Source organism: Neltuma alba, unplaced genomic scaffold (genome assembly GCF_004799145.2).
Source record: "Neltuma alba isolate B1F8T4 unplaced genomic scaffold, ASM479914v2 tig00002907_pilon, whole genome shotgun sequence".
Taxonomy (NCBI): domain Eukaryota; kingdom Viridiplantae; phylum Streptophyta; class Magnoliopsida; order Fabales; family Fabaceae; genus Neltuma; species Neltuma alba.
In genome coordinates this window covers 484,163-504,908 of record NW_021633066.1, presented here as the reverse complement: position 1 = coordinate 504,908, position 20,746 = coordinate 484,163, and the positions used below count along the sequence as shown (strand labels likewise).

Genomic DNA, 20,746 nt, shown 5'->3' with positions numbered 1-20,746 from the left:
TAATGAAAACAAAAAATAATATTATATAATATAGTATAAAATATATAATTAAAATATCTTACATTATTGACCTAATCGAAAGCTCATATCCATCAATATTTTCTAATTGTCGTTACTTCGAGTTGTTATAACAATGTGTCGGTGATAGAAATATCAAAAGATCAAGATTTACTGAAGGGCATTTGCGTGAACTATTTGAGACATGGCAATTACATGTCATGGGGTTTATTACAATGTTTTATTTGGTAATTTATGAAATATCATGAAAATATTTTCACTCAAGCAATAAGCTGTATGTTTAAGAATTTTATCGCTTTGATTCTCCTATAATATAACATTATCATCATATATGTTTAAGGATTTTATCGTTTTTATTCTCACATAATATGACATTATCATAATTATTTCCGACGAGTCTACCTTGTTAAGGCGAACTTTGAAGACAAAGATAAAATGTAGTAAGATAGGACTTAGAATAAAGAGCAAGCAAACACAACTACAAAAATACTTAAATTTGATGGTTATTTTATGTTATATTATATATTGGTATATATTTTATTTGGCAATTATTTAACTGTAATATGATCTCACAGAAATCTCACAGATGTTATTCTAGTCCTAAATATAAGATTTGATTTATAATATTTTTTATATTCGGGTCTTAGAAACAAGAGTCTCTGCGGAAACGATATTATTATTTTTTTTTTTCTGGTGTACAATGGGGCAAACGCCCAAAATCAAACACTATCAGTAACTAATCTTGGATGGCAAGCACCCATAGCATCTCTATACAGCAAGTCAAGTAAACCAGTTGGTGGCTCACGTAACAGCTGCAGACCAGGATTCTTTGACAGGCTCCAGTTGGCTAACCAATCTGCGCAAAAATTCCCCTCCCTATACGTATGCACAACCTTAACTTCCCAATCATCAGATATCAACCTACTAATCTGTATCATAAATCTGTTATCAGTCCTTTTCTGTACAAGAAATTCATTCAGTACTGCGACTACAGTGCGAGAGTCTGATTCAACAATTACTCTTCTGTACCCTCTCTCCTTCAGTAGTTTAAATCCAGACCACACACCCCAAAACTCTGCTCTCATCGCAGGACAGATTCCTATGTTATTCACAAAGCCTCCAAGCCAGTCACCATTCCCATTCCTAATCAGTCCACCGCATCCAGCTCCCCCAGTCTGCCCCTTTGCAGCACCATCTATATTAAGCTTCACCCACCCATTTTCGGGTGGCTTCCACCCATACATTCTCCATACTTTCCTATTCCCATCCATGAATTCGTTGCGACTATCCTCCACTTGCTGCACATACCTCCGTATAGTATTAATACTGATATTCCTATCATCAAACTCTTCAGAGAAAAGAGCCTGATTTCTCCAATTCCAAAGAAACCAGCAGGTGATTCCAAAAACGAGACACCATTCCCCCAAGTTATTCACATGTCTTTTGATCTATATTACTTATCATCATGTATGCACTTTAGCGTGAACATAGAGAAATGAACAAATCTATAACAAGTAAATCAACAGTTATTGACTTTTTCGTATTTTAAAATGGCATTAAATTATTTTAGTAATTCAAACAATAAGCTATGTCTTATTGTGTTTTAAATCATGATTTCAGCTTACAAATTGAAGCATTTAGAAAATTTATATTTCAATTTACTGTAATATAATATTGAGTCATGATATATAGATCAAGCTTAGGAATGATATTTTAACTCAGATTGAGTAAATATATAAGAAAGTAAATAATTTGAAATATCAATGTAATCAATGGATTGTATTTCAGAACATCTGATCATACCGAATCATTTCTAGATCATTATGGGATTTCATGATTTGAAATAATCTCCTGTGTTTGGTTAAAATATTGCAAACTTCTTCGGCAGGAAATACGTACTTTAATTAGTCTATACAGTGATTTCTATAATGGCTCATATATTCTATACTATTAATATCTGATTGATATGTTCATCTTAAACAAGTACTCAATCCTTCATAAAAATTTGATATATTGCGCACTATTTTAATCCTGTACGCTAAGTTCAAGTCATTAACGTATTAACTAAATCACAATCACAAAGTCACAACCGTCAAATCTTGCAGCATCAAATAGTCCAATTTGTGTAGAAGTGAAAGAAGAAAATAGTAAACCAGTGAGCGTAATTTAACCGATATAATCAGAATATGCGAAGCAATTTAGTACTTTATTACTTGACACACTCGTTACAGGGCAATGCGTGGAGTTATATTTGAACAGAGAAAACAATATAGATGACTTGTTTTTCCTTTGTTTTAGGTAAAACTAAGTCCATAACAGATAAGACGTCCAACATGAGGCTCACAGAGGTATTAGTACGTAGTATTATGAGGTGAGCAGTACGACTTGGGCAGGAAGCCAAATGAAACTGGAAGGGAGAACAAGGTGCAAGGTAAAAGAGAACACAACATACTACTTTCGTTATTCCAAAAATATATAAATGAAGTTACATGAGGAAAGAATATTGATTTTGCATGCGTATCTTCCAACACAAGATCGTTGCATGCATCTGATTTATTTATTACAGAATAATAATGGATGGGCAGCGGTTAGTGTGTTTAGTTATTATCGTACCATTGCTGCTTTTGAAGATAGGCAATAATGTTCTGGTCAACTTGGAAGGCTTTAGTGAGAACGTCACGCGAGATGGGAGGAGTGGATCCAAACACAGCCTTAGCAATAGTAATGACTCCTGGATTTTGGCTACTGAGACTAGAAAGTGCCACAGCATTGTCATGGCCGACATTGAGCTGAAAATGAATCATACCGAAGGGAAACACAAACACATCTCCTTTGTTGAGTACTTTGGTAAATAAACGATTGTCATTTTGATTGGAAGCCACAAATCCAACCATGAGAGTTCCTTCCAGGACAGTCAGCACCTCAGTGGCACGAGGGTGAATGTGGGGAGGATTCAGACCATAGGGAGCATAATCGATTCGAGCAAGGGAGATACCAAGAGTATTGAGTCCTGGGAATTCATTTACAGACACTTGAGTTACTTGGGAGCCCAAGGGGTTTGATGTGTTGCCTTCCATTATGTGGAAGAAGAAGTCATCTGCTTTCACAAGCTTGGGATCTTTGCAGAATTTCCCATTTACAAATACTGCACAAAACCAATTCAATATTGCTAATCAATGACAAGAAATATGGAGAGAGATGCAATATATACGGTATTATGTGTGTGTACTTACCTCCAAGTTTGGTATCATTGACGCCCACACAGAAATCTTGAAGAGGGCTGGGATCGTATGCAGAAGCAAAGGAGGAAGCCAAGGCCAAGAGGGCAATAAGGGAGATAAATACTGAACCTTTCATCTTTCTCAAATCCTTTCTTTAGCTTCGAATTGTGTGTTTGTTGTGACCAAATGTTTTGTTGCTGTAATCTATTTATAGCTCAAGAGAGGAGCCGTCATTGTTGAATTAGTATTATTTTTTGTTTCGACTTAATCAAAACAAATGTATCCACATTGTAAGGTATCAATTATTAATATTATCTTTAGTCCATGGCTGGAGGCGTTCAACGGTTAGCAAATTGGAAGTATCATTTTACTTACCTAACATATCATAATTGCTATATTTTAAAATTATATATCAATGTTTGAATTCTTCGTTGCGAATACTGTTTCTCATCAGTAATATAACTTATTTAGAAAAAAAGTACTTTTATGCATCAAAATATTTTGTGTTGGTCACCCTTCCCTTAAGAAGGAAAAAAGGAAAAGAAAAGATTGTGAAGTTTGTATAATAATATATAATTGATTGACCCCTTCGAGGACGCCAGTTAATTAAGACTTGGTAAGGTTTTCACTATTCAGATGGTTTAATTTATTCCCATGACCCTTTCGTTCTACTATTCTCCACGTAGTTGTAAATATTTGATTATTTTAACTTTTCATCTTTCGTTGACGTTCTTTATTTTACAAAATAATAATACTAATAATAATATTGCTAAATTCTTGCTACTTACTTATATTCACAGTTTTTTATTCTTTCTGTTATTTATTGTTTTAGAAAAGTCTACAACTGAAATTTAAATTTACAATCGTAATGCCACCAATGTTAAATTTAAATCACAATTGAACGTAATTTCATGTCAACCTTTCATGTCTTAAATTTTCATTTTTCTGCACATGTATGTGCATACACACACATAAAGTCATTACAAACTTTATTTGCATACACTTGAGAAGGTTTAATATAAATATATATTACAATTTTTACAAAAGAAAAAGGAAAAAATAGTGGATAAAGGGTTGGATTAAGTTTCGATACAGTATTATCACTGATCTAATCAGAAGTTCATAGCCATCGATATTTTCTCAATGTAAAAATGTTTGGGTGATAAAGAACATAAAAAGATCGATACGTGAATTATTTGAAACATGGCCATTAAAATGCTTTGTTTTGTAATTTTTCACATCATTCATTAAAGTATTAAGCTGTATGCTTAATGATTTCAACGTTTTTGCTCCTACATACTATAAATTAGATTTTGTGGTTAATTAGGGTTTAACTTTCTCATCATTATTTGATGGTTATTTAGTTTTCATCTGATCTCACATAAAGAGCAAACGCTGCTGTTAATATGCTAAAATTTGACGATTATTTCATTTTATACAAATGTATTTTTAACATATTCTATATGATGTTTATTTAGTTTTCGTATGATCTCACATAAATATGACAGCTACGCCCGTGTGATAAGTGCCATATCTTGTAATTAATTATGTTCAGATTTTGGATATATTGAATTAAATTTATAAATATTTTATAACCATTTAATTCACTATACATATATTAAACCAAATTTTCAGGGTAAAAAGTACAAAATCTACTTTTGCAGGAAAAATAAAATAAATGGAAAAGTGGAAGAAGACTTGGACCGGACCCACATGAGATTTGGAAAGAATAGGATCTTAATTGTATTTTTCTCTGACAAAGAACTAACATACCAATCTTTATAATTTTATAAATTTTAATCAGGTCCCTATACTATTTTAGGACTGTCAAAAGAAAATGATAAATCTAAAAGTTAGTGTAAAGCTTGAGCAAGAAAGGAGATAAAGATGATGATGATGGTGGGCAAAGCTGCAAAGGAGGGGAAGAGAGAAGCTGAGAGAGGAGATGGTCACGCTCACATCATCCAAAAGTAATAGCGGACTAACACCAAAATTGAGTAAATAATGACAATTGCATTAAACTTGATTTTTTTTTTTAACCCTCATTCAAAACTTGATGAAAAAATAAAGAGAGACAAATTAATTCTCATTTCTCACAGAAGTCCAAGGCCGGAAAGAAACGGCAGATGAGCAGAGCAGGGATCAATAGCATGATGAGGCCTTGATCATAATTTTATCCAAAAACGAAGGGTCTGCAAAAATTTTAATGAGCTCGATTTTTAAAAAAGAAGTTAAAAAGTGAGATTAAAACCTTTTAACTGATTTTTCTTATTCTTTTATCTTATATCTTTTCCTTACTAAACTTCTATAACACTGCTTCTCAAAATTTTTAATCCTTTTTCCCCCCAGTTCTCTCGTACCAAACATTAGGCTGGGTAAGAGAGAGGAGCTGATGAGACAATAATAGAATGGGATATTTAGTTGTAGTTTTTGCCGAAGACGAAAAAGGAAAGACTTGAAGACGTGAAGCACCTTTCACAAAGCGAATCCTACATATTTATATGATTATAAGCGTCACTCAATAGGCTTCCAATCATACTATCATGAGTATTTAAGAATTCTCCGTGAGATATTTGGAGCCTTGTTTAAGCTTTTTAAAGGCAAAAAGCAAGCTTATTAGCCAATTTTGAAATTGATTTCCTTTATCTTTTCTTTATTCTTTAATTTATTGTGGTTCTTTATTATGATTCAGAATTTTAGAACGGTGTCAATTATTAATTTATTCATATGTTTTTAAGAATAAGTCGTTATGAGATTTCAGAATTTTGAAAATAATCACTTGTGTTTACTTGAAATATTTCAAATCCGATCCTGTCAGCTGAAAACGGGAGGAGAACCTCTTCTCTTCCCTTCACATCCTCTTCTTTTTTTAACTGTTAGATTAATACTTTTCAACGGCTCAGATTTTAATATCTTTAAAAACTTCTTATAAAATATTTTTAAAAACATTTAGTGCATTTGTAAACTGTCAAATTTAACTTTCAGTTTACTATTTTATTATTTATTTATTTTTATAACTTAATATTTTAATAATAATGTAAAAAAATTAAAATCTGAACCATTAAAATGTTGATCTAACAGTTAGAAAAGGAAGAAGATGGAAAATGATGGGAAGAAGAGAGGAGAAGAGGTCGCCTCCTGCTGAAAACACTACGTGACTATGAAGTGATTTTTATGATTCTTCATATATTCTATACTGTTGATGTCGATTTGATAAATTCGTTTTATATTTTTGTACTATTTTAATCACACGTTAAGTTCAAGTCACCAACGAGTTAATGAAAAAATCGAATGGAAATTAAAGCACTGTCCAATCTAGCCAAGTCAACACAGTAACGTGACTGTCAAATTTCAAAGCATAATCCAAATTCTGCAGTTGTGAAAGAAGAAAATAATAAAACACGAGTTCAGTTATTATTATTCCAAAAGTTATAATTTTTTGGATAGAGGATGTGTTTTTTATAAGTTATTTTTTGTACTTATTTAAAAAGTTAATTTATTTTTCCCTTTTATTTCTCTCTCTCTTTTTTCCTTGTTCATTGTCTCTCATCTTTTCTCACTCATTCTCTCTCTCACTCTGTCCCAGAAGTACATAAGATATAAGACGTTTCGCTTTTCAGAGCTGTAAAGTAGTATTATTGAGGTGAACATCACTTAAGGAGGAAGCCAAATAAAATCGGAAGAGGGAACAACGTACGAGATAAAAGAGAACACACCATATTTAATTATGCATAAATATATGATCGAGGTTACAACATGAGGAAAGAGACTTGGTCATGCATGCATGCACGCACGCACATCATATAATTAAGGTTACAACATAAAGCTGCATGCATATTTATTTATTTATTATTTTATTACAAAATAGATTATTTAGTTGTTGTCGTACCATTGTTGCTTTTGAAGATAGGCAATTATGTCCTTGCCAACTTGGAAGGCCTTAGAAAGAACATCACTAGGGATGGGAGGTTTGGATCCAAACACAGCATTTGCAATAGTAATGACTCCTGGATTTTGGCTACTGAAACTAGCAAGGGCAACGGCATTTTCAGGGCCGACGTTGAGTTGAAAGTGAATCATAGAAAAGGGAAATATAAACACATCTCCTTTGTTGAGTACTTTGGTAAAGAAACGGTTATCATTTTGATCGGAGGCCACAAATCCCACCATGAGAGTCCCGTCGAGGACAGTCAACACCTCAGTGGCACGAGGGTGAGTGTGGGGAGGATTCAAGCCATAGGGCGCATAATCGACACGAGCAAGGGAGATACCGAGAGTGTTGAGTCCTGGGAATTCATTTACAGATACTTGAGTCACTTTAGAGCCCAGTGGATTTGATGTGTTGCCTTCCATTATGTGGAAGAAAAAGTCTTCTGCTTCCACAAGGTTGGGATCTTTGCAGAATTTCCCATTTACAAATACTGCACAAAACCAATTCAATATTACTAATCAATGACCAGAAATATAGGGAAAGATACAATATATATGATGTTGTGTGTATACTTACCTCCAAGTTTGGTATCATTGACACCCACGCAGAAATCTTGCAGAGGGCTAGGGTCATAGGCAGAAGCAAGGGAGGAAGCCAGGGCCAAGAGGGCAACAAGTGAGATAAATACTGAACCTTTCATCTTTCTCAGATCCTTTCTTTAACTTCTAGTTGTGTGTTTGTTGTGACCAAATGCATTTGTGGTTGCCATCTATTTATAGCTCAGGGTAGCAGCCGTCCTTTTGAGTTAGTATTCATATAATTTTTGGTTTTCCGATTTAATCAAAAAGAAACATATCAACGTTAGCCAATCAAATATTAACAATGTAAGTAAAATTTGACTTGGACTATTCGTCAGTCTTCTTCTTCACTAATCCAAGCCACTTAAAGTTACAAGCATATTAACGTGTCAGTGATTGATTCCTAGAACGAGAGATAAAGAAATAATAAAATAAAGAAAGAAGGAAAGAAATGCGGGGCATATGTAACGTAACGTGGCAGCTTATGTTGGTTCACTTCAGCCTTTCAATAACTACTCCAGTAATTAATCCCTTGATTTTTATCATTACCCCAGGGTTTAGGTGGATAGTCTTAATCAACTATTAAGAAACCGCACATTAACGATCGAAGTTTTTTCCTCGATCAATTTGGCAACAAAATTCCGTGGTTAATAAATTATCGACTTTTTTTTGGACAGTTTGTAAATTCTATTGTTAAAATCTATTGTTAATTTGCTACTCCTCTGGTCCTATAAAGGCAGAGTGAGAAGATTTTTTTTCCATCCTATTTATAAGTCACATCATTAAATTGTTAGTATGAATATACTATCTTGTTATTTATTTATTATAGTGTAAATAGTTATTTTTTTAAGAATGTATATGTTAATTGATCTACGTGAAGTATATTGGAAGTATCCTATAAATAGGATCAAAGGAGTTGTTTTTTTTTAAGCAAACCATTTATATCCATATTACAATAACAATTATCAATTGAATTAATTAATGTTTTTTATGGTGGATGATTGAGCCCTTAATATCCCAAAGCTCTCATTCTTTTTATCAATTGATAAGGTATTAATCCCACAGCATATTTATATGTTCCACCGACACTAAATCACATATACCAAACGTCATCCCCTTGCTCTTTCGCTTATTTGTATATATAGTTTAGAATCCTTTTGATCCAAGCATCTCCCACATGTTTTGAAATATAATACATTTTATCCAAATTATACCACACTAAATTATAAAACTTCCAAACTACTTAACTAAACTTCTCTGACTAATTACTTTCATTGATGGAGGTAGTCCACATACACTCTATTTTATGATTTACGTGATTTGGAGTTAGGGTTTAATAACAAATTGGAGTTTAAGTTGGGTAATGATGATTACTATAAATGGAAATGCAATTACCCTAAAAAGTTATGCAACTAGGGGATATTGCGCAATTGGAGGATTAGATGGTGAACTGAGCTTTCTAATGAGTTATTGGATTAAGAAACGATTGAATTGAGATTGGGAAATGTGAAATTGGGAGCTATAGGTGAGAGAATTGAGCATTTTAAGTGAGATATATAGTTAGTGTTTATTACTTGATCATCCTCTGTATCGATAAGTAATTATTCCAATAATTTATATTGCATCTGAATTTGGGGTTTGGCATCATTTCCTCTCAAGCTTGCTAAGCTAAGCTAAGAAGTGAGGTAAGCATGATTGATTTAATTTTTACTTTGTATATCTGCGATTGGATTGTTAGATAACTTGAGTTTGTAGAACAAGTCTTAGTTTACTAACCTGTATTAACAACAGTTTTTTTACTAGTGAGCCTATCATTGAAATGAAATAAAAAATCAATGTACTACTTTTAGTTGTTAATATAAGAACTAAATAACTAATTTACGAATATTAAAGAAGTTAAATTAGGTATTAATAATAAATGGATATTGTCTCTCCTAAAATACCTCAATTGATGTGCATTAAAAATACCCATTGATGGAGACACATTAACATGTGCAATTGCTGTAAAGATTGTTTGAGGGCAAAATGGATAAATATTGAAAACAAAATAGATTGAGATCTTATATTTATGATCCAATTAAATCTCTGATTAGTTCTTATATTAAAGATTGTAGTTAGTATATAAATAAATATGAATGAAAAAGTAAAATTGTATGAAAACGAAGTTACAGGATTCCAAGATTACTTCAATTTGTAGAACAAGTCTTGCTTTACTAACCTGTGTTAACAAATAGTTTTTGTACTAGTAAGCCTATCATTGAAATGAGACAGAAATCAATGTATTACATTCGGCTCTTAATATAAGAATTAGATAATTAATTTATGAATATTAAAGAAGTTGGTTAAATTAGGTATGTGTACTAAATAGATGTTGTCTCTCCTAAAATACTCCTATTGATGCGTTTTGAAACTACCTATTGATAGAGATAGTACACTTTAACATGTGTACTTACTGTAAGGATTGCTTTTCAACAATAGAGTTGAAAGGACTGAGATGAAAATTGAATTTCTCAAATTTTTTTACTATCATAATTTTCTTGTGGATTGAGATCTTATATTTAAAATCTAATTGAATCTATAATTAGCTTTTATATTAAAGACTGTAATTAGTATATAAATAAATGTGAATGAAAAAGTAAAATTGTATGAAAACAAAATTACAAGATTCCAAGTTTTATAAAACCTGCGGCTAGCTCCTTCATAGTCAAGACTCACTAACAAACGAACGACTTGCTAAATTAAATGAGAAACAAACGTTGCACTCAGATGTTAATCAATATTATTAGCTAACCATCCAAATCTGGGAAAAATCATATTTAAGCATAGCCAAGTAAGCGTCAAACAAGAAAACGAATAAGCAACACCATTTGAAAAATATGGATAGACGTTTGCATAGTTCATTTTGCTTGAATCAGAATTCGAATTTAGTGAGGCAAAGACCAGAAGTTCTACATTGATCGATTAAGCTCTCGAGCAACATGCTACTCAAACATGTTATTAAGTAAAAGCATTAGAAGAAATGAGGAAATGAAAAGTCATTATCAATTGTTACTTGAGCCAGTTATTGAGTAAACTGATGTTCGAGTTGGTGATCAAGCAACAAGAAAAAGCAACACCATTTGAAAAATATGGATAGACGTTTGCATAGTTCATATTCCCTCCAGTCGTTATTGTAAGCACCTATTAAAAACTTTCCATAAATTAATGAAGTTATTTAAAATTAATCATTTCTTATAAAATATCAAAATTACTCTCGAATCTCAATGAAAGTCATTAGTTAGAGGTGTTTAATTAATTAGCTAGAAAGTTCTATAATTGATTAAGATTGCCAGATGGACAAAACCAATACTTTAAATAAAACATATTTGAAAAATATATTGGTCTTTATAAAGATTTGAGCGAATATTAAGCAACATTTCCTCTGTTCCCTTTTATAAAAAAACAATCTTTTTTATGGTGGTGTCTCTAAATATAAGGCAAAAAAAAAATTCTCTTTATCTAAAATTTTAAAATAGTCTTTCCGCTTCTACCTCGTTAAATGTACATTGTTTATTATCTCTTCGCAATAAATTTTCAATCATGATCTCTCACATATTTTCTTTACAAATAAGGATATGATTAAAAATATATAGATATATCTTACATATTTATTGCTTTTAACTAAATTTAATCAACAATTTGAATCATATGATTGTGATTTTAGTAGTTGTTTCTTGTAAGGATACAGGGAAGGAGTAGAATACAACGATTGGTGGGCTTTTGGTCAAGGTGTCTCGTCGGATCTTTCGTACAATTGCACGTTTTTATCTTCCTGTTTTTTAACAGCTTCTTCAGCACTTGATTCCTTGTTTTCCGATTGGCCCAGGTTTTAGGTGGATGTCTTAATCAAAACACATTCATCTCACGGTATCAATTATTAAGGCAGAATTACAATCAAGTCCCACAAATAAAAAATAATTACTAAAAGGTCACAATAACAACCTCAACAGCCTAGCCTATAATGACAAGTCTTACAGTGAGAATGACAACCTCTTGAACTTATTTTTCAATTGTTTTCCTTATTTGGAATTTTGTTGTAATTCTCCCAATTATTAATTGACCTAATTAAATTTTTGTAGTTAATGAGTGAGCCCTTAATTAACAAGATATACCAAGGCCCTTAATTAATTAACCCCACCTCTCATTGTTTTTTTAAACCAAACTTCATCCACTTGCTCTGTTTTATTTGTTTATAGAATTTATATTTTTTTGTCCTTTTAAAAGCACCTTTTGTATGTTATATAATATAATATTACCTCCTGTCTTAAATATAGGAGCTATCAAGGGGTTGATTTTGATTCTAAATATAAGATTCTAATTAATTTTGTCTCTTAAATTTATAATTTTTTTTCAAACATATCACTATTTATTGTACATATTAAGGAAGTTTCCATCAAGAACTGATCATAATGCACATGATTAGAAGATGTATTTTGAAAAACTAACACACATTTGTTACAAACAACTAACTTGAGTTTTAATACCCATAAATTAGTTATCAAGCTCTTATATTAAAAATCGATGGTAGTGTATTTTATCTCGTAAAGTAAGGAGAACTTATATAGAGATAATCAGCCAAAAGCAGTAACTAATTGGTGACTAATGAGGAAAGTAAAGGAAAATTTTGAGTTAATTTTTGTTTAATTGGACTTAATTATTATGATTTAGAAATAATTCTTTCTTATGCACGCAAATACATGGTTTGCAGATGCCGAACACTTCTCTTTATAGCTAAATAATATTTGGTTGACTGTTCTTTTAGCGATCTTTAGTATAAGATCTTAACATGCTTTCGGGTGCCAAGAGTAGTTTGAGAGAGATTGTGAATTATAATAATATTCAGGCCTTTCCTAATCATTCGTTAAAAAATTATAATAACATCCTACTTTGTTTCATTAAAAATGTCATGCACCCTCTTCGTTACACTAACATATCATATATTTGGTACTACCTCCACTTCTTAATATAAGAGATATATAATTAATTTTAAAATATTAAATAAATTAACTAAGTTAGTTATTTATAATAAATGTATGTCAGTTTTTTTTAACATATTCTTTTTATTTGTGCTTAAAAGCTACTCTTTGTTAAGAATCACCCTTACAATTAGTAGGGATAATTTAAGAAAAAAGTTATAAATTTGGGAAACAAAAAAATAGATTAAGATCTTATATTTAGGATCAAATCCAATCCCCAAACTAATTTTTATATTAAGGATTTGAGGTAGTATATTTTTAAAATTATATAGCAATATTTCAATTTTTCATTGTGAATACCTTCCGTTATATACCAAAATTATATATTTTTCATCCATAAAAATATCAAATTATATTAGGTTTAGGTAGTTATAAGTTTATAATAAATATATTTTTAAAACCCCCTTTAGTTCTACCTCTGTTTCCTATTCTACCAACTTTTATTTTTTAATTATACTTCCATCAAAAACTCTTCTATAATAACAAACAAGTCATAAAGCAAGTTTGAATCGAGAACTTTACTTAAATTACACGGATAATTTAAGTGTTTATTTTGCTTACGTCCTGCTTTAATTAATACTATCTTTGATACTTAATATAAGATCTAGTTGATTAATTTGGAGAGATTAAAAAAATTAGTTAAGTTAATTACTTGTAATAAATAAACGTTATCTTTCCTAGACTATATTTATTAATCATGTGTATTAGCTAAAATTATTATTTGATAGAACATTTAACATATGCAACTACTATAAGGACTACGTTGAAAAAAAGATAAATATGAAAGACAAAATGAATTGAGATCTTATATTTAGAATCAAATTAAAAGTAAACTAACACTTATATTAAGGATGAGAGATAATATGTCATTTGAGTATTAAGGTGTTTGACCTTAATAAGTCTTTTACTTAATTACGTATATTTCCCTTAAAAAATTTTTTTATTGATTTCCAAAATGACCGACTCAAAAAGAAGATACGGACTCTTACTCTAATTTACCAATTCTTTCTGATGAATTATGGAAATTTGTCTCCTTAAAATAATTTCCATATGAAATTACAAGCCTAATATTCAGTGCAAAATATAGACTGGATAAAAGTAATGGACAGGTTCAAACAACAATTTACTTTTTTATTCGAAATAAGTCAGGGGAACAAATTTGGTTGAATTAATCCTCAAATGACTAAAACCAATTTGACAATTTCAATCACTCAACTTATAGCTCTTTATCTCTTAGCGGAGCGCGTCCTGCGATTCTTTGAAAGGTTGTCATTTTATATAAGTTTCAATCTTTTTTTTTTTCCCGGTTGGCTAGGATATTCTTCTATCCGAAAGGTAAGAGACTAATCTTTCAGGGTACTGTTAGGCACTGTAGCGGAGACCCCTCTCAACAGTATTTTTTTTATGCATACCATCCCAAAGATGAACTCATAACATGATCTTTAAGGTGTCCAAGTCCCTTCTACTTGCATCAACACTTATTGGTTCAAGTTTCAATCTTGAAAGTACTGGAACCGTTTAAACCTGCTATTCAGAAATGAAGTGTTTTGTTGAGTCCAGACTTTGAGCTCGCGGTCTCAGGACTAGCCCATGGGCTTCAGGCCCGTTTAGCAAAGTTATTTATTTTTCATATATTTTTGTAAAAGTGAAAACAAAGCAAAAAAAAAAAACTCATTAAATGCATAAATAGAACTACTAATTCATCATTCTCTTAAGTTTTTCCTTGTTCTTATTGTGGGAAAGATATGATGCTACTAAGTTCAAGTCCTCCTAATGTGTACAAAAATAAATTCTCTTCAAAAATAAAAATTTTAAGTTTAAATTACTGAAAAACAAAGTATGAAAAGTTTGACTTCAACAAATTAATTTATCTCATATGAGTCTCCTTTGAAAGAAACAAGCCATTCTCATTTGTTTGTGATATATAGAGTGGATATAGAGGTTGGCACAGGTGAATATTACAAGATTCCTGGTCACAATTATTTCATGAAAATATTTCATTTCAATAACCAAATAATGACATTTAATTTTTTCGCATAAAATTGATCAAATATGAAATACTCAAAAAGAATTCTCCAGAAGCATTTTCTTTCTAAAATCATTCATCTCGTCAAAATTTTCTCAAGAGGTTCTTTTATTTGTGATTTAATGAATTAAAACCATAATTCGCTAAGCACAACAACAGGAAAATCGTTGCATTAATAGAATGATTGAAGAAACTCAAGGAAAGGGAAGGCGCTGCGTGAGTGACTAAGACTTGACTTTGAGCAAAGTGAGAGTGAGAGAGATTGAGAGCATAGAGCTAGGATTTTCTACTTTGCCTCCTGGGAAAAAAAAATTAAAATACTTACATATTAATTATTAATTAACTTTTAAAAAAATCGGTGGACTTGAATGGGCGGCCCATTTAATTTTTAGCTTTACAGGACTAGTCCTTTTAAGTCCAACTAACCTTTAGCAACTCTAAATTACAAGTCTGGCTCTGAACTTAAACAAGCTTAAATGGGTCTGCCCGTTTTTCTAGTTCTAAGTCTATCATCATCTTTATTTTGTTTCTTGCTTAAGCTTCATGCTATGTTTTAGATTTATCATTTCCTTTCAACAGCCCTAAAATACCATAGGACCTGATTCAAAATTTTATGAAATTATAAAGATTGGCAAATTAATTTTTTTTATCAGAAAAAATTACAATTAATGACCTCATTCTTTCCAAATCTCATGTGGGTCCAAGCTTTCTTCCAATTTTCAATTTATTTTATTTTTTCTACAAAACAAAAGGTACAAAAGTAGATTTTGTAATTTTTATCCTGAAAATTTATTTTAACATATACAATTCAATATATCCAAAATCTGAACATATTTGATTACAAAATACGCACATATCACATGTAGCTGTTATATTTATGTGACATCAACAACTAAATAACCATCAAATAAAATATTATGTTCCAATAAATTTATACAAAATAAAATAATTGTCCAATTTTAGCATTTTAGCAGCAGTGTTTGCTCTTTATTCTAAGTCTTACCTTACTTATCTTCGTCTTCAAAGATTGCCTTATCAAGGTAGACTACTGGTTTTCGGAAATAATGATGGATATGAACTTCTAATTAGGTCAATGATAATATTGTATCGAAACATAATCCATTCCTTTATCAACTTTTTTTTTCCTTTTCTTTTGTGAAAATTGTTATATATATCTACATATTAAACCTTCTCAAGTGTATGCAAATAAAGTTTGTAATGACTTTATATGTGTGTATGCACATACGTGTGCGCAAAATGAAAATTTAAGACAAGAAAAGTTGACATAGAATTACGTTCAATTGTGATTTAAAATTAATATTGGTGGCATTACGATTGTAAATTTAAATTTTAAAAGAAGACAAGAAATGACAGAAAGAATAAAAAAAACTGCGAATACAAGTAGCAAGAACGTAGCAACGTTATTAATAGTATCATTATTTTGTAAAATAAAGAACATCAACGAAAGATGAAAGGTTAAAATAATCAAATATTTAAAACTAGTACGTATAGAATAGTAGAACGAAAGGGGTCATGGGAACATATTAAACCATCTGAAGACTTTACCAAGTCATAATTAACTTGCTTCCTCCAAGGAATCAATCACTTATATATTATACTGCAAACTTCACAATCTTTTTTTTTTCTTTTTTTGCCCCCTGACTATTCTATTCATAGTTTCATACTCTTCCTCGTAGGTGGATTCAACTATGTACATTTAAATTTCATATATGCACAACATAATGGAGAATTCATTCAATTAATTTAATCAACATAAGTGACTTAATAACTAAAATTAAATTCTTCTACTATTTTATGCACAAAAAATTGTTTAATAAACAAACTCAGCATGTTTCAGCTCAAATACAATTTTTTTTTTTTGCAAAAATCAAACGAGGATATAATTGACTAAAACCAATTTTCCAAATATTTAGACAATTAAATGACCCACCTAAAATTAAATTTTGTAAATTTTTCAAAATGTCAAAATAGCTGAAAATTGATTTCCCCTCTATTTAAACAATTAAAATGGACAATAAAAAAAATTGGCCCATAGGGCAAACCGACAAATGGAGCCTAAAACCCAAATTCCAGAAATGAACAATGTTTTTTAAGACCAAAATGAGCCCCAGTAAGCCACCATTTCTCCAATAATCAAGCATTAGAGTTTTCCTAAAGTCAAGAGAAACAGAGACCCAAAATGGTGACAAAAGGGATTTATGAATTGAAAACATCAAATTGAAGGCGCAAATCACAATCTGACTGTGCTGGAAATAATTTTTTTACAAAAAGTCCAAAAACTGAAGGGGCCATTCTAAGAAAAAGTGAAAAGCCCAGAGAACCAAAAGCCCAGGTTCCGATTTTCAGAAATTGAAATAATTACCAACGGAGATTGGGTCTAGCGTAAAGGACTAGCCCTCACAATATGGCGAACCAAGATTCAAATCCCCACTGAGAGAGTTGTCCACATTTAATGTCCGATAATACCTCAAATAGGATTGCTTCTAATAGGAAGATACTTATGTTTTAGCAAAAAAAGAAATTGAAATAATTTCTATGGCCCAAAACATTTTCTAAAAGTAAACCAAAAATGCCCCAGACTTAATGAAAGCCCAATCTGGAAAATTAAAATAAAACCAGAAAACAAACACTCTTCTGCACAGCCCAGTTAAAATGCCCAAACTGGAAACCCAAAACAGAGAGCCCAACTTGCTGAAAACAACACACAACGTAAGAGAAAATATTTTGCAGAAGCCCAAATCTTAGGGCCCAATTTGGAAATAAAAAATAAAGGCAAATGAAATAACACAAATGCAGAACCCAAAACCTTAGGCCCATAACGATGCAATCAACAGAATAAAATTATTGTAGCAAGCCGAAATGAGACTCCAATATGCTTTCGCCCAGCTCCAGGAACTAATGAAACGGTGTGTTTCATTCTGAGCAAAACAGCAACGCGTTGTTGCATTTTGGGTCATCTGCTGCTCGATGGAGTCGGGTTAACCTACCCGACTCCTGACCAGCGAAGAAACCAAATTGCAAAGCCGCCGCAGCCAGCAAATTCGTGCGGCGTTTCAGGTACCGTTCTTCAGTGTGCGTGAAATCAAGAACAAGAATAACAAGAAGTCAAGAAGTCTTTAAGCCATCAAAGCATGGAAAAGAGCTTTAAAAAAATAAATAAATAAACAAAACAAAACAGATATCGACTTTGAGGATAATCTCCGTTCGTCGGCCATGGAATTTGACAGCAAAGACGTCGGCAATTATTAGAGAATGATACTACCTCCAGTCTTTTAAGTAAAAAGGCCAATTGAGTAATTTGAGCAGATTAAAAAAATAAGTTAAGTTAGTTATTTGTAATAAATAGATATTGTCTTTTCTAAAATATCTTTACTAATCAAGTTTATTGGCTAAAAAAACTATTATTGGAAAGTCTATCTTAAGGAAAAATGATTAAATATGAGGGGTAAAATAGATTGGGGTTTTATATTTAGGACCAAAATAAAAATGAAATAAGGTCTAATATTAAGAACTAGAGGTAGTATAAAACATTCTTCTCCTTGTCACAGGCTCGACAACATCACAGACAACATAAAACTTTCCAAAATCCGAAAACTTATGTGTATATATTACGATTGAAACAAACGAAGAACATAGACATAATGTTACTGTAGCGTCTTCTCAAAATATTATTAAATAATAAAATAGATAGATCTCATATATAAAAATAGCAAACAGAGGGAGATCTGACACCAGGCTCTGATGCCACATGTTAGAACAAACCATATGAACAAAATATTTATCCAAGTAATCATATGGAATTTTACAATTATATAAATACATCTCGTCATGCTAGATGATCTAAAGAAGCAACCAACAATACTCATAATTTAAATTTGGATTAGAACAACTGAAAACATAGAAACCTGTTAGTAGAAAGAATGTTAGAATTCTTCTAACTGGAAGGTGGGCATGATGATGAAACTAATAAGAGTCGCCACTAGTTAGGGAACCCTCAAAAGTAGTAAATTAGGTTTTCTCTCTCTTCACTTACTCAGTCAGCCATCAAAAACTTAACTTACCATCAAGATCAATAAATAACTAAAAAGGACCGAGTCTAAAAAATCCTAACTGAGCCTAATTGATTAACAGACCAGACTCAATATTTTAATGAAAACAAAAAATAATATTATATAATATAATATAAAATATATAATTAAAATATCTTACATTATTGACCTAATCGAAAGCTCATATCCATCAATATTTTCTAATTGTCGTTACTTTGAGTTGTTATAAAAAGGAAAAATTGCAAAAAAAGACTTTAGAATTGCAAAAACGTAGATAGGAGACCCTTGACGACTTGATTTTGGGTTTTGACAACTTTATGACATATTATTATTATCAAAACCCAAAGTGAAGTTGTCAAGGTCCCTATCTGCGTTTTTGTAATTCCAAGGTCTTTTTTTGCAATTTTTCCTTATAAAAATGTGTCGGTGATAAAAATATCAAAAGATCAAGATTTACTGAAGGGCATTTGCGTGAACTATTTGAGACATGGCAATTACATGTCATGGGCTTTATTACAATGTTTTATTTGGTAATTTATGAAATATCATGAAAATATCTTCACTCAAGCAATAAGCTGTATGTTTAAGGATTTTATCGCTTTGATTCTCCTATAATATAACATTATCATCATATATGTTTAAGGATTTTATCCTTCTTATTCTCATATAATATGACATTATCATAATTATTTCCGACAAGTCTACCTTGTTAAGGCGAACTTTGAAGACAAAGGTAAAATGTAGTAAGATAGGACTTAGAATAAAGAGCAAGGAAACACAACTAAAAAAAAAAAAAACTTTAATTTGATGGTTATATGTTGGTATATATTTTATTTGACAATTATTTAACTGTGATATGATCTCACAGAAATCTCACAGAAATACTACTTCTAGTCCAAAATGTAAGATTTGATTTATAATATTTTTTATATTCGGGTCTTAGAAACAAGAGTCTCAGCGGAAACAATATTATTTTTATTCACTATATTACTTATCACCATGTATGCACTTTAGGGTAAACATAGAGAAATGAACAAATCTATAACAAGTAAATCAACAGTTATTGACTTTTTCGTATTTTAAAATGGCATTAGATTATTTTGGTAATGCAAACAATAAGCCGTCTTATTGTGTTTTAAATCATGATTTCAGCTTGCAAATTGAAGCATTTAGAAAATTTATATTTCAATTTACTGCAATATAATATTGAGTCATGATATATAGATCAAGCTTATGAGTATATTTTAACTCAGACTGAGTAAATATATAAGAAAGTAAATAATTTGAAATATCAATGTAATCAATGGATTGTATTTCAGAACATCTGATTATACCGAATCATTTCTTGATCATTATGGGCTTTCATGATTTGAAAAATAATCTCCTCTGTTTGCTTAAAATATTTCAAACTTCTTCGGCAGGAAATACGTACTTTAATTAGTCTATACAGTGATTTCTATAATTGCTCATATATTCCATACTATTAATATCTAATTGATATGTTCATCTTAAACAATACTCAATCCTTCATAAAAATTTGATATATTGCGCACTATTTTAATCCTGTACGTTAAGTTCAAGTCATTAACGTATTAACTAAATCACAATCACAAAGTCACAACCGTCAAATCTTGTAGCATCAAATAGTCCAATTTGTGTAGAAGTGAAAGAAGAAAATAGTAAACCAGAGAGCGTAATTTAACTGATATAATCGGAATATGCGAAGCAATTTAGTACTTTATTCCTTGGCACTCGTTACAGGGCAATGCGTGGAGTTATATTTGAACAGAGAAAACAATATAGATTACTTGTTTTTCCTTTGTTTAAGGTAAAACTAAGGGCATAACAGATAAGATGTCCAACATGGGGCTCACAGAGGTATTAGCA

The 20,746-nt window shown here is 31.0% G+C and overlaps 3 protein-coding genes across 3 annotated transcripts in view; all 3 read right to left on the bottom strand.

Moving 5' to 3' along the window:
• The window catches only part of LOC114739775 (germin-like protein subfamily 1 member 13), an 83,773-nt gene that overhangs the window by 39,420 nt on the left and 23,607 nt on the right, over window positions 1-20,746 (bottom strand). The window lies entirely within an intron of this gene.
• On the bottom strand, window positions 2,616-3,398 carry LOC114739779 (germin-like protein subfamily 1 member 13). Its single transcript, XM_028927856.1, has 2 exons — window positions 3,252-3,398; window positions 2,616-3,163 (listed from the first exon to the last, which is right to left on the bottom strand). The coding sequence occupies exons 1-2, from the start codon at window positions 3,373-3,375 to the stop codon at window positions 2,616-2,618; spliced, it is 672 nt and encodes a 223-aa protein (XP_028783689.1). The 5' UTR covers window positions 3,376-3,398.
• On the bottom strand, window positions 7,113-7,880 carry LOC114739783 (germin-like protein subfamily 1 member 13). The gene is made up of 2 exons (XM_028927860.1): window positions 7,747-7,880; window positions 7,113-7,660 (listed from the first exon to the last, which is right to left on the bottom strand). Exons 1-2 carry the CDS (start codon window positions 7,868-7,870, stop codon window positions 7,113-7,115), a joined length of 672 nt encoding a protein of 223 aa, XP_028783693.1. The 5' UTR covers window positions 7,871-7,880.